The 14,775-nt window shown below is 43.5% G+C and overlaps 1 protein-coding gene across 9 annotated transcripts in view; it reads left to right on the forward strand.

Moving 5' to 3' along the window:
- The window catches only part of KMT2C (lysine methyltransferase 2C), a 185,063-nt gene extending 171,087 nt beyond the window's left edge, over window positions 1-13,976 (forward strand). For 8 of the 9 annotated variants that reach the window (XM_081970156.1, XM_081970159.1, XM_081970161.1 and 5 more), the window contains 9 exons: window positions 501-608; window positions 1,551-2,667; window positions 3,626-3,762; window positions 9,079-9,221; window positions 9,487-9,655; window positions 10,480-10,596; window positions 11,259-11,332; window positions 12,018-12,126; window positions 13,007-13,976. In XM_081970156.1, the coding sequence (XP_081826282.1) occupies window positions 501-608; window positions 1,551-2,667; window positions 3,626-3,762; window positions 9,079-9,221; window positions 9,487-9,655; window positions 10,480-10,596; window positions 11,259-11,332; window positions 12,018-12,126; window positions 13,007-13,099 (2,067 nt within the window). In that variant the 3' untranslated portion in view covers window positions 13,100-13,976. The remainder of the gene's footprint in view (window positions 1-500; window positions 609-1,550; window positions 2,668-3,625; window positions 3,763-9,078; window positions 9,222-9,486; window positions 9,656-10,479; window positions 10,597-11,258; window positions 11,333-12,017; window positions 12,127-13,006) is intronic. The other variant, XM_081970160.1, reaches the window with a different exon arrangement.
- The last annotated feature ends 799 nt before the right edge of the window (window positions 13,977-14,775 follow it).

Below are 14,775 nucleotides of genomic sequence, written 5' to 3' on the forward strand. Positions count from 1 at the left end.
CAGTAAATGATCTCTGATAGTACAGGAATGATTTATATAGCACTGTTATTTGTTTTCCTTTAATCTGGATCATATTTCTTCCATTTAAGTGGCATAAAAATAGAAATATGTCTATGTATTCCCAGTATAAATACAAAAATATTCCAAGATAATTGGCATGTCCTCAATTTTCTACCATCTATTAATTTTATTTGGCCTGAGATTATGTTTATTACTAGTTAACAACCAGCTAAGCAAGAAATCATAAGGCAATATTTTATTTCTTTTTTTCTATTAATAATATTTAAGTATTCTGTATGTTGGAGAACAACTTTTATTTGTTATAAATGTATGTTATTAGTAAAATCCTTAAGAATGATAGTGTTGAATATTTTTCCAGTCCAACGTAAAATATTTTTTTCAAACAAAATCATGTTTTAATATAAGCTTCCTACAGATAATGAAGATTTTGATGTTTCTGACTTTATTTTATTGCTTTGTTTCGGTTTGTTTATTTTTAGGATTCCAAGGAAAAGTCTGATAGAATAGAGAAAGACATTGTCTTCTGTAGTAACAATTGCTTAGTTCTTTATTCAGCCTCCATGCAAGCAAAAAGTTCAGAAAGCAAGGTAAATGCTTACCATATACTTGTAGTGACACCGCTTTAATATAACATTTTAATAAAAAATGCAATGTAGCTTGTTTAACATCAGATATATTTATTTGTTTTCCATTTCTTGCATCCATCTGCAGTGAAAATTTTTCACACAGGATCTGTATATATGTTTTAAAGTGTTTTAAAATGTGAAAATCAAATTATATATATATGAATCTATTTTGAAGGGAAAATTTGGACTCTTTAGGATATAATTATTTTAATTATATTTTAGATTTTATGTAAAATGGATCTCTTTAAACATTTACTGTACATCTCACAGCTCCTCAGTCATACCTTACAAAATTTTGCAATTAATGTTGGGATCTATCACACTAATGGGAAAAATATAACTGGTACACTAGAATTTCATTAAACAAAAGTGGGTTAAAAGTTATAAATAAATTAAATTACTTCAGATTGTCATTCCTACTCACACACAGTGTTTAATAAGAACACTCAGATTTGCCCCTATCAACAAAATAGATGCTGCTGACATTAATAGTAGTTCATATGTTCAGCAGATCAGACTGTAACATGACAAAAAAGAATATAATATGGATATATAACCGTCTTTTCAGATATCTTTTGCATTTTCTGAACCCTGGTACAAGATAAGTTGAAACCCAATTTATAATGATAGAATGATAGTACAGGCTTATGTGTTGTATCAAGATCTTATACATACATTTAAAAACCAGAGATCCTTTTGGTTAAGCTACTTGCAATTCTATTTCCTTAAACATTATTCTAATATTCTCAGCTATGAATTGTGAAACTGCCCAGTCTTGCAAAGTGATTATTAAACCATGCAAACTTCTGTTATTAGTACAGAACTGTGATCTAATTCCAATAATGCATGCACATAACTTTTGCTGTGAAGATCTCTTCAACTGCTGTTCTGATTATTTCTCAGGAATCCGTCCCTCCTGAAATCCAATTTCCAATGAAAGAACCTCCAAAAAGTTTCCACCAATATAGTACCAACATCTCCACGTTTGACGTTCACTGCCTCCCTCAACTGCAGGAAAAGAATTCTCCCCCCTCATCACCCCTCATTATTTTTCCTCCTGCCGTTGAAGCAGCCAAAGTGGAGCCCAAACCAGAAGAACTTAAGGTAACCGTGAAATTGAAACCCCGCTTAAGAACTGTTCCCAATGGCCTTGATGACTGTCGACCGGCAAACAAGAAATGGAAAGGAATGAAATGGAAAAAATGGAATGTACAGATTGTGATTCCTAAAGGAATGTTCAAACCCGCTTGTGAAGAGGAGATAGATGAGCTTCTCAAGAAACTGGGCACAACCCTTAAACCTGATCCTGCCCTGAAAGATTACCGAAAATGCTGCTTCTGCCATGAAGAGGGCGATGGGCTAACTGATGGACCAGCCAGGCTTCTGAATCTGGATTTAGACCTCTGGGTTCATTTGAACTGCGCTCTTTGGTCTACTGAGGTCTATGAGACACAAGCTGGTGCCTTAATCAATGTTGAGCTCGCTCTGCGAAGGGGCTTGCAAATGAAATGCGTGTTCTGCCACAAGATGGGCGCTACCAGCGGCTGCCACAGGTTAAGGTGCACCAATGTTTATCACTTCACCTGTGCCATTAAAGCACAATGCATGTTTTTCAAAGACAAAACTATGCTTTGCCCAATGCACAAACCGAAGAGCACTCATGAGCAAGAACTCAATTATTTTGCGGTCTTCAGGAGAGTCTACGTCCAGCGGGACGAAGTCCGACAGATCGCTAGCATCGTACAGAGGGGGGATCGTGAGCACACCTTCCGGGTGGGGAGCCTGATCTTCCATAGTATCGGTCAGCTGCTCCCCCACCAGATGGTTGCCTTCCACTCTTCAAAGGTGCTCTACCCAGTGGGGTTTGAGGCCAGCCGGTTGTATTGGAGCATACGATACACTAACCGCCGTTCCCGCTACCTGTGTTCCATTGAAGAGAAGGATGGCTTCCCCTTGTTTGTGATCAGGGTGATTGAGCAAGGACACGAAGATATGATTCTGACCGGCCTGACTCCAGAAGGTAAATGAAAACCCGGGAGCCCTAGTCGTGCTAGGCCAGGGAGATCTGATTGAATTGAGAGGTGTTGATGTCTAAATACCCAGAGGAAAGCAGCTTGCCTATTTCTGAGATAGTCTTTCTAAGCACTGCATTTATTTACTTTCACTTCATGTGAAAAAGCGAATACTTTTTATTTTACAAAAAGAAAGCCAAAATGGAGAAACCATAAATGATGACAAGGTGCAATATGCCACGAATCTGAGGGTGCACTTTTAAGAACAGCTAAGGACGAGATGGTTTTTACTATGTCCTGATATGTAAAACTCAAAAGGAGTGTGTTTTCTTTTTCATATTACTATACCTTCTTTATAGTCATGTTTCATTTTCTGGAAGCTGATAGCAAAACCAGCCTAAAATCATATCACCAGGGTTTGATTATCTTGCTTCGGAAGGTTCCCATTCCAACATTTAAACTCCGTTACACCCCTCAGGCCTTTAAGGAAACTCCTAGCCAGGAGAAGATTGCTTGAGAAATTCTGATCTTGATTTAATAGTAGCTTAGGAATGCATCTAGACCTGGAAAGGAAAATTATTGAGGAATTCATCCCAATAATGCATAAGGCTACTTCCCATGATAAATATGTTTAGAAAATGTTAATTATCATTGTCACTGTCACTTGTGATTGCATTTTAATTTGCAACATCTGACCAAAATAAATAATACAATGAATATAGATTTTCTTGAGGAAATACCCACTTTTAAAACCTGTTTCGGGGAGGCATATAACCATAACTTCTTAAGCCTTGTCCTCTATATTTTATATTCCAGCATTATTTCCAAAGCATAAAATCTAGTCTGATGGACCTCTAATTCTTATAATAAATTTCCTATCCTAATCATAAATAATGTCCTAATAATAAATAGATCAAAGCATTCAGTTCTCTTTCTGTATTGTTTATTGTATTTTTCCCTGTACAGATGTTTGGGATAAAATCCTTGAGCCTGTTGCATCTATACGGAAAACCTCCGAAACGCTCCAGCTATTCCCTGTGTATCTCAAGGGCGAAGATCTTTTTGGCCTGACTGTCTCTGCAGTGGCTAGAATAGCTGAATCAGTGAGTGTTTGGGCAATGGTGCCAGGTTGAATCTTCATCAATTCTTGCTTAGTAATGATCAGAATTTGGCATTGGTGGCAATTGTTTATAGAATGCATTAGAGAAGAGCGCTGTAGTTAAAACAGCAGAACTTAACAAAAGCTGGAATTCATCCTTAGAACAAATAAACATAGAGACAGATACACAGGCATATACACACAAACTCTTTCTTTCTGTTCTGTGGAAATAAATCAGAGCCCTTTCCTTGGTTGCTGGTATAGTGGCAGTGGGAATGTAAAGAAGGAAAATAAATCCAGGTGTGTAGTTTCGAACTGCCAGAGTTGCTCAGCAGTAATGGCATATTCATTTAATAAATAAATAATACTTCTCACAATCTCCAGCAGCACAGAATGTACCGGCCCTAAAATATTTCTCACCTCGGGAACATTTTAACCTGAAGTAAACTCCTTCTTTCTGCATTATAGTCAAAACCTGTAGACTGCTGAAGAAAAATCAGAATGGGTTTTTGTGTTATCTGTTTGGGGCTCTATGTTCTTAAAGAAAATAGAAGAAGAAAAACGGGAAATGTCAGTTGGTCTTACCTGAACTGCATGTCTCGAAGGTAGTGTGGGAGTAGTCACATCTGGTATTAACACAGCCCTTTTGCCCGGAGACTGAGGTAAATCTTGAGGCCACACCTCTGCTCCTCCTTCTGACTTCCCCAGATTAACCGATGGTCCTGTTGCAGAGAAGCCTGGGAAGGAAGGGGACAGAGAAAACACACACATGCACCTTCCTGCCCGGTCCCTGACTGACCAGAACTGACTAACTCAGGCCCCTATGCGCAGGGCACCCTAATGGGTGGGGAGTGACTTCTCCCACGCCACCTTCAAGACATGCAGTTCAGGTAATACCAACTGACAGTCTCCAAAGTGGGGCGTGGGAGGAGTCACATCTGGGACATACCAAAGCTAGATGTCTGTGGGAGGGAATCACTGGGCCTGAGCCCCCCGAGAGTCAAGGATTCCCTGAAGAACCTCCTCCCGAAGGCCGCCTCCGCAGAGGCGTATGCATCCAGTTGGTAGTGCCTGATGAAAGGTGAGGGCGAGGACCAAGGGCTGCTCTGCAGATCTCCTCGATGCCCAGGCCGCTGAGGTCACTGCACTTCTGGTGGAGTGCACGGTGATGCCCTCCGGAACCTGGAGCTCTCGTGCCTCATAGGCCTTGGAGATGGCCAATCTGATCCACCTGCTGATGGTGACCGGAGAGACCTTAGCTCCCCGGGTAGAAGGTTGGAAGGAGACGAAAAGCGCCTCCAATTGTCTGAAGGTCGCCATGCGCCTCAGGTAGATGTGCAGGGCTCTTCTGACATCCAGACGATGCCAGGACCTTTCCCTTTCCCTGGAAGGGTTTGGCAGAAATCCAGGAGGACTATCTCTAGCGCCTTGTGGAAGGGTGAGTTGATTTTTGGCATGAAAGGGGGGTCTAGTCTGAGGACGATCCGGTTGTCTAGGAATGAACAGAGATCCTCCCTGCTGGAGAGAGCATTAAGGTCCCAGGTCGGGAATCGGTGAACCACGGGAGGCCTCAGATTCGCTGCCCCCTTGAGGAATCGCCTTAAAACCGGGTGCTGGAACAAGTGTCGGGAGCCCCCCCCCCAAGACAGTGGACAGGGCTGAGACCTTCAATCCCCACCGTTCAGCACCAGATTGCAAAGGCAACCCAGGACGCATTGTAAATGCACGTGGTGGAGCTCCTCCTGGAGGCCTCAATGGGTCTAATGACCTTGGCGGAGAAATGGCCTCCCCTTAGCTGCTCCCGCTCAAGCGCCAGGCGGTCAGATGGAGCCACTCTGGATCTGGGTGTTCCAGAGTCCCCTGGCGCAGAGCCACCTCCCCCTGTGGGATCCTCCAATGGGGAGATGTAGACATGTCCACCAGGTCTGCTAGCCAGGGGCAACGTGGCCAATAGGGGGCCACCAGCACTACCTCTGCTCTCTATGCTACTAGCTTCCTCCGGACCCCAGGGATGAGGGGAAGGGGAGAGGAAGGCGTAGAGGAGGCTGGCTGGCCATCTGCAGTGAAGGGCATCTGTGTCCACTGCTCCTTGGATCGGAAACCTTGATATGAATCTGGGCAGCTGGGTGTTCGACGGGGATGCAAAGAGATTCACTGTCAGGTGGCTGAACCTCTGGCAAATCATCTGGAAGATGCTGGGGTGGAGCTGCCATTCTCTGTTGTCCACTGTTTCCCTGCAGAGCCAGTCTGCCTGCTGGTTCTCTACCCCGGAGATGTGCTCTGCCCTGATCGATCGGAGGTTCCGTTCCGCCCAGTTCCCCAGCCAGAGAGCCTCGTTGTGCAGCGCCTTTGAGTGTGTGCCTCCCTATTTGTTCACGTGTGCCTTGGCTGCCATGTTGTCCATCAGGACCGGGACGTGTTGACCGGACACTATCGCCTTGAAATGTCGAAGAGCCAGGTGGATTGCTCTGAGCTCCAGCCAGTTGATGCTGTTTCGCAGATCCGTTGGGGTCCAGCGGCCCTGAGCTAGCTGGAACTCCAGGTCGAGGTTAAACCCCAGCCGAACAGACTTGCATCCATCGTTAGGACCCTCCTTTCTGGCTCCCTGAATAGGGATCCCTGCCTAGAGCTGGTGACAGCCACCAACGAGAGGAGCACCTGGGGTGTCAAGGGGACCTTGAACCTTGCATTGCTCGTCCCGTTTCTCTGGTGCAGAAGCAGGAACCACTGCAGCTCTCTGGCATGGAGGTGGGCCCAGGGTACGATTCCTATGCAGGAGATGAATTTCCTGAGAGCTATAGGGACAGAACGAGTCTTGTGGATCTCCTGAACCAGCTGAACAATGCTGTCCCTACGCTCCAGTGAGAGGAACATCTCGCAGGCCACAAAGTCAATGATGGTCCCTAGGTGCTGGAGCCTGGTGGAGGTGGCCAGATGGCTCTTCTCGAGGTTAATCGAGAACCCCAGGAACCTCAGGGTGTCGATGGTGAAACCCAGATCCCTCTCGGCCCTGGCTGCTGACCTGGCCAGGATGAGGATATCATCAAGGTAACAAGGGACTGGGATGGACCGGAGGTGTCCGCCGCTGCGGCCAGTACCTTGGTGAAGGTTCTGGGGGCTGATGCCAGCCCAAAGGGGAGGGCCTTGTATTGAAAGTGGTTACCCTCGTGGGAAAATCTGAGGAACCTGTGGTGCTCAGGGGCGATCATGATATGTAAATAGGCCTCCGTGAGATCTATGAAAGCCAGGAAGTCCCCCTGACGGATGCCCTCTAAGATGGACTTGTGAGGCCATCTTGAACCTGCGGTAGACCAGTATGGAGTTGAGTAACCTGAGGTTTAAGATGGCCCTCCACCCCCCTGAACTCTTGGGAACTAGAAACAGGTTTGAATAGAATCCTGATCCCTTCTCCCCCTCCGGAACCAACTCCACTGCCCTGATAGCAAGCAGGTGTTGGATAGCCTTGCGCATGAGAGAACGCTTGACAGGATTCCTAGAGGAGGCGAAGGTTCGGAACCTATTTGGGAGCTGCGAACGGAACTCCAGCTTTAGCCCGAGCCTAACAGTCTGGAGGACCCACTGATCTGTGGTGATGAGTTCCCAAGTATCCGCGAACAGGGGGAGGTGGCCGCCAATGTGGTGATCCAGGGCCAGATCACTTGAACCTGCAGAAGGGACGCCTCCCCCCCCCCCCCCCCCCCCCCGTGAAAGGGCTGCTTGCCTTGCAGTTGGCTCCAGAATCTGTCCCTGGAAAATTGCCTATCTCCCTGCCTGGGGAATCTGGGTGCAGGGTACCTCTGTTGTTGGAACTCCGACTCAGGAGGACGATAGGATGTTCTCCTGGGGTAAGGAGCCGGTCTGTGCGTCTGTTCGTGGCTGGGAAGACCTTACGTTTGTTCTTGTCTTCCAAAAGAATGGGGTCCAGCGATGAGACGAAGAGCTTGTCCCCAGTGTAATCTGCTCCTGCCAGGTGCCATTTTGCCCGGGACTCGGCCTGCCAATGACACATCCACAGCAACTGCTTGGATGCCACTGAGGAAGATAAGGCTCTAGATGAATACTTTACCACATCTAGGGTGGCATCAGATGAAAATTGAGTGGCTGCAACTTGGTGATGTCCTGCAGCAACCTTACATTTGATGCTGGTGTCCTGTCCCAAAGCTGCTCCAGCCATAGGAGGGTGGACCTGTTGAAAAAGAAGGAGGCGGCCGCCGCCCTAATTACCCATGTCACTGCCTGAAAGGTCTTGCGCATTACCATCTCTGCCCTCTTGTCCTCTGCCTTGAGGCAGTTAGAGATGTCTCCAGTCACCACTGCGGAAGAGGAGGCTAGGTTAGCCACTGGAGTGTCCACTGGAGGAACCTGTAAAGCCTGGGTGAAGGTAGCATTAAGGTTGTAAAACCTGCGGTCATTGCTCCCCGGGTTGGGGAAGGTGCCTGGTTTAACCCACTGGGACGTAAGCACCTCTAGGAATTGGTCTGGGGTGGGGATCTCCTCCTTCTCCACCTGGGGTCTGTGGAAGGGCCCCTTCTTGTTCCCCCCGCTTGTGCCAGGGGTGACAGCAGCTTGCCCACCACCAACAGCTGGGCTCTCCCCGGATTACTGGCAGAGTACCGGCCCAAGTAACTTACTCCTGGTTCCGGTGATGGCTTCTGGGCACCCGTGGCGTCCGTAACCAGGCACGCCAACCACACGTTCCACTCACGTGCTTCTTCAAGATGGCTGCCGTCCAAGATGGCGACTGCCGAATATGCGGTCCGAATCTGCTGCTCTGATCCTTTGGGAAGCTCTGGAAGGCTGTCCTCTGCTGGCTCTTGGCTTCCTACGATCCTCTGCTGACTGAATCTCCTCGGAGCTCGCAGCTAGGATAAAGCCCCTCCCCTCCCCCCTGCGATCATCCGGCTGCTCGGAGGCTTTCCACTAGCGCAGCAAGCACCGCTTGAGAAGCTAGCAACTGGCGAAGCACAAGTGAGGAGAGATGATCCGATAGTAATAGCTGAGTTGCTGAAAGAAAGGTAAGGTCTTTGAAGTGAAGGGAGAATCAGGAAAGTACTCCTTCTGGGCCGAAGACTGAGGTTAATCTGGAGAAGTCAGGAGGAGGAGCAGAGGTGTGGCCTCAAGATTTACCTCAGTCTCCGGGCAAAAGGGCTGTGTTAATACCAGATGTGACTTCTCCCATGCCCCACTTTGGAGACTAGTTTAATGTGCTCTTTGTACTTCTTTCATCACTGTGAAGAAGATTATTTTGTTTCAAGTATCAAAGGCTGTTCTTTTGGCTCTTCTGCAGTTTCATTGACCCCGGATTTCTCTGTGTTTACAGCTTCCTGGGGTTGAGGCCTGTGAGCGTTACACCTTCCGTTATGGCCGAAACCCCCTCATGGAGCTGCCTCTCGCCATCAACCCCACTGGCTGCGCTCGTTCTGAGCCCAAAATGAGCAGCCATGTCAAGAGGTTTGTGTTAAGGTATTTTCTTTTAAATTCACATAGTACAGCCCAGGGTTTATAGGCTTCCGTAGGATACCTGTGCTTCTGTGTGCTGCTTACAAACCCTGCTGTCTTTGGCTGTGTATGTGGTCCAAGTTGGGGCAGCTGCTTTAATGTCTCTGCTAGGTGGCTTTGAATGTCTGTTTACCTAGGAGCTATTTTATGATTCAGAACATTACAACCATTCAGAGAGATCTTCAGTTTTCCTTCTCTGTTTCTTCTGTTCTGTGACCCTTTGCTACAGGCCTCATACCTTGAACAGCACCAGCACTTCAAAGTCATTTCAGAGCACAGTGACAGGAGAACTAAATGCACCTTACAGTAAACAGTTTGTTCATTCAAAGTCTTCTCAGTATCGGAAAATGAAGACTGAATGGAAGTCCAATGTCTACTTGGCACGGTCGCGTATTCAGGTCAGTTTGGACCAGGAAAGTATTAACTATATTTTTGTATTGAAAATACCAGATGTATTTAAAACTACTATTTATTTAATAAGCATATTTTATATTTATTATTTGTTTCATTTACACATTCATGCTAATTTATCCTTCATTGAAACTCACTATTGGTTTATTTATTTATTACTAGCACCTGTATATTGCCTACTTGAACAACTCCATTAAAATGCAAGTGATTAATCTCCATTGAACATAGTGGGACTTTTCTCTCAGTACAGGTAGTCCTCCACTTAGGACCGGTCATTTAGCTACCATTCGAAGTTATGAAAGACCTTTCCATAGCTACTTATGACCTGGTTTCAAAGTTCTGACGACCTGTGTTCCCCCTCCCCGTGATCACATGATAATATTTCATGCACTTGGCATTTACAGCCATTTGCATCATCCCATGGTCACATGACCACGATTTAATTCAAACCACACAAACACCTCCAATAAACCACCATTTACCTCTTGTTTTTGGCAAAAAAAAAAACCCCATCCATTGGATACAATGGTTTTGCTGTGCCATTGACTTTATGACTTTGGCATTCTTTAAAGTCGTAAAATTAGCACAATTATGTGGTGACCTGCTTAGTGACCACACTTTATCCCCATAATTCCAGATTCAATTACTATCATAAGTCAAGGACTACCTGTAATCATTGTAGCATTAGTTGAAAGGAATTATAGGATTGTTAAAATACCTTAAATGGACATGCTGAGATTTTGAGATCTATTTAAATCAGCAGAAGAGGCCACTGATATGCTCTATTACCAAATCATTCCTGCCTTTTCAGGGCCTGGGTTTATATGCTGCTAGAGACATTGAAAAGCACACTATGGTAATTGAATATATTGGAACCATCATTCGCAATGAAGTAGCCAACAGGAAGGAGAAGCTTTATGAATCTCAGGTACTCCTTAAGACAAGAAGCATTTGTATTTCAAGCTTTGTGGGACATGGTGATGAGGACAAGAGTTCCATGGGTTTCATTAAGGCCTTTGGTGCTAATTACAACTTTAGAAGTTTTTAAATATAGGTTTTCATATAGATTTTAATAATATTTGTATTTTCATTGATAACATCATCCTAAGTGCCCGAAATAAGGGAAAAGCTAGCTGTTTGACTGACTGGTTGTCTCTTTTTCTCTTCATCCATCCATCCATCCATCCATCATCTATCAGTCTATATCTTTATCTATCTGTCTTATCTATCTTGAAGCACCAGGTGTATGTGTGCGTGCGTGCATGTCTTTTAAGTATTCAGATAAAGGAAGTTTGTTGTGAACCAGCCACAGCAACATTTGATTCTTTCATTTATGGTGGCTAAATGTGACCGTGATTAAGATATGTTTGAGCCTTCCTTGGAGTTTCATTTTTGGTGGTTTCTAATCTCAAAATCCTAGCAAGAATGCTACTTTTTTGGAAAAAGACATTAAGGTTTCCAATGTTTTAATAAGCATTTGGATTGTAATTGCAGTTCAGGATGGCTACATATCATCATATCTTTGAATATTAATACTTGTTATACTGGCTTAGTCCTTTTTTCCTCTCCTTTCCGATTTCCTCCCCACAGAATCGTGGAGTTTACATGTTCCGCATTGATAACGATCATGTCATTGATGCCACATTGACTGGAGGTCCTGCAAGGTGGGTAGTTCTAGAAGGAAAGTAGTAAAAGTTCCCCCTGTCCAGTCATGTCCAACTCTAGGGGGGGGGTGCTCATCCCCATTTCTTGGCTGAGGGAACCAGCCTTGTCCGAAGAGTTTCCATGTTCATGTGGCTATAGGCCAAAGGCGCATGGAACACTGTTCCCTTCCCATCAAAGTGGTACCTATTAATCTACTCACATTTGCATGCCTTCACCCTGTTGTGTGGAACTCGGGTCTTGAACTCGGGCTGTCAGTTCTCCCACAGACATGCTTAGCGTCTTTAATGGCTGAGCCGTCGTGCCCCAGTGTTGGATTAGAATGGGTCAAATTCAGCCTTGGAAGCTCACTAGGTGCCCTTATGCCAGGCACCCTCTCAGCCCATTATCTGCACGGAATTGTGGGAAAGATTGAAGGAAGGTGTGCTGTAAAGGCCGCCCTGTTCCTGACAAACAGTGCATGAGACATCCGCGACCTGTTTATTTTTGAAAAAACCTTCACAGCAACCTAAGTTGGTATTGTCTTTATCACCAGAAGTACCTTCCTATTATATTGCAACCTTGTTGTCACATTTCCTAACTTTAAATACATAAATTTATCTTTTGTTGCTCAAAAGTATCATGTAGTAAAGTAATGGTTCAGTATATAAAAATATCTACCCTTCTCTTCTCTCCCCTACCTTATAGGTACATTAACCATTCCTGTGCACCCAACTGTGTGGCTGAGGTGGTAACCTTTGAACGGGGACATAAAATCATAATTAGCTCTAACCGGAGAATCCAGAAAGGGGAAGAGGTATGGTTTATATGGCTTTTAGTACCATACATTTATTCATATACTGAATATTCTGCTGCTTCTTTTTTGCAACGAACAAAATACTTGGTATTGATGGTTGGTAGACAAGAGTCTTGCTCTCTAGGCTGAAGGCAAAGTCTGTAGGAACCTTAAGAGTTTTTACAGGAAGCAGTTTCCCACCTGAAATGCATTTTTGTTTATTTATTGAAAGCTGGCATGTTTATGATCCGAAGGGAATTTTTTTTGGCAGAGGACACTTTAGCAGCTGGAGCAATTTGCTCTTTGTTAAAATGCAGGCCAAAGGCATTGGTTGGGCGGGGGGGGGGGGGGAGAGGGGAGTTTGTGTCCCCTTTAGGGCAGTGAACTTTGATTGAATTAACACGTTAATGAAATAATATGTTAAGAAAAAACAATTCAGAAGCAAACCTTGTCCAGGAAATAATAAGGAAGGACCTGGATTATATCCAATAGTTCCAGAACTAAAAACAATATTCTAGGGGTGTCTTGAGATTCTTTCTCTTTTAAGACAGTTGTTGCAATGCACCTTATTATAGGGTTGGGTTGTTTATAGGCCAGCTTGATCTAGTGGTTAAGGCTCCAGGCTAGAAATGAGGTGGTGAGTTCTAATCCTGCCTTAGGCATGAAAGCTAGCCAGGGGACTTTCCCTCTTTCTCAGCCCAGCCCACCTCACAGGGTTGCTATTGTGGGAAAAATAAGAGGAAGGATTATTAAACATGCTCGCTACCTTGAGTTATTTATAAAAAGGTAGGATAAACATAAACAGATTGTTTATGCATCTCATTTTTTATAGAGATGTTTATGTTGAAAATGCTTCTATCTTTTAATTCTTGAATAATAATTGAAGCCATTTTCATTTCAGCTGTGTTATGACTATAAATTTGATTTTGAAGATGACCAGCACAAGATTGCATGTCACTGTGGGGCTGTAAACTGCCGGAAATGGATGAACTAGATGCATTCCTTACTCCCTCTGAGGGCTGCGTGTCCCTGCGTGAAGAAGTGATTTTTGATGCTGTTCATTTGCAGGGTGGGGATGTGTTGTGTGTATGAAAACAATCACTTCTCTCACGTTATCTCTTCTACTCCAGTGTAAAGTGAGCACCAGAAGCCAGCTGGCAGAATATGGAGTTAGGCCTGGCTTCCAGGCACCCAGAATGGAAACTGATCTCCAGACCAGTCCAGCACTTTTGATTTCATTAAAAGATAAATTTCTTTTCACTAAAGAGAAATCCGACTCGAGCAGAGAAGCTGTGGCTGACCTGCTGAAGGGCAGTGGGGCACTAATGAATGTAGACTGAAATCACCAGCGTAAGGGAGATATCCAAAGTGCTGGCCACAGCCTTACTTACTAAAGGGGCAGGCCCTCTAAAAACAGGAAAAAAATTAAAAACGTAGACACCACTGAACAAGGAATGTACTGAAATGACTTCCTTAGGGATAGAGCTAAGGGAAAAATAACTTGCACTAAAATACATTTAAAATACTTGATTCCATGAGTCAGTTTATTGTAGTTTTGATTTCTGTAAAATAAGAGAAACTTTTTGTATTTATTATTGAACAAGTGAATGAAGCTATTTTTAAAAGGAAAAGTTAGAAGCCAAGCTGCTGCTGTTACCTGCAGAACTAACAAACCCTGTTACTTTGTACAAAAATGTAAATATTTTGAGGATAAAAGTTCAGTATAAAAAATAGGAATTGACCAAATGCTACCAGATCTTGCAGCAGTTCGGGTGCTTATTAAACTTAATAGGGATGTTACAATATGATTTCATGTATTAAACATGTCATTACAATTGTCATGGGTAACCAAAATCTCAATTTAAGAGAGATTTTACCTTATTTTTTTAATCTTTAAAGCAGGCTCAGTTATGCTGTATTGACTTTTTTTTTTAAAGCAGCCCTTCAGATTGATTAGAGAGCATGTAAATTACAGCAGTGGTTTTTGTAGATGTTTGAGGAAATTTAGACTGATCTATTTTATTTGTATTATATTGTTACATCCCTATTTCTTAAATCAGGTTTTTTTGTGTGTAGAATTTGTGATAACTGTGAATAACTGCTAAAACCACCCAAACTAGATGCTGAACATTGATTTTCTTTTCCAACAGAAATAGTGGAGATTATATGAACTGTTCAGCTTTACACTAAAATTATGTAATGAAACTAGGAATGTGTAGTGAGAGCGTAAGTCAATAGCTGCCTTCTTGAAAAGTAAAATCAAGGAAAAAATTATAGAAATTGTGCTTTCAGCTGCAGGACTCTGCCAATAGGATTTTGAGGAAAAAAAGTAATTTAAAATGTGTTTGTATGAATTGTTTTTGTTTACATTTCTTTTAAAAAATAAACACTGTTTGTGTTTGCTTGTAGAACCCTAATCAACATTTTGAACCAGGTTAGCTTTTTTATTTTGTACTTTCAATTCTGGTACTGACACTTCACAGTCTAAATATTAAAAAAATGAAGTTTTTTTGTGTGCACAGCTAAAGTGGACTGTAAAACTGGTAGTATATTCAGTGATACAGGTCTGAACTTGTAATGTATATGGCATGATGTATTTTTATCTTACAGAATAAATCATTGTATATATTTTTCTCTTGATAATAGCTGTATGAAATTTGTTTCTTGAAT

The sequence above is a fragment of the Natrix helvetica genome, assembly GCF_964273705.1.
Source record: "Natrix helvetica genome assembly, chromosome: Z".
Taxonomy (NCBI): Eukaryota; Metazoa; Chordata; class Lepidosauria; order Squamata; family Natricidae; genus Natrix; species Natrix helvetica.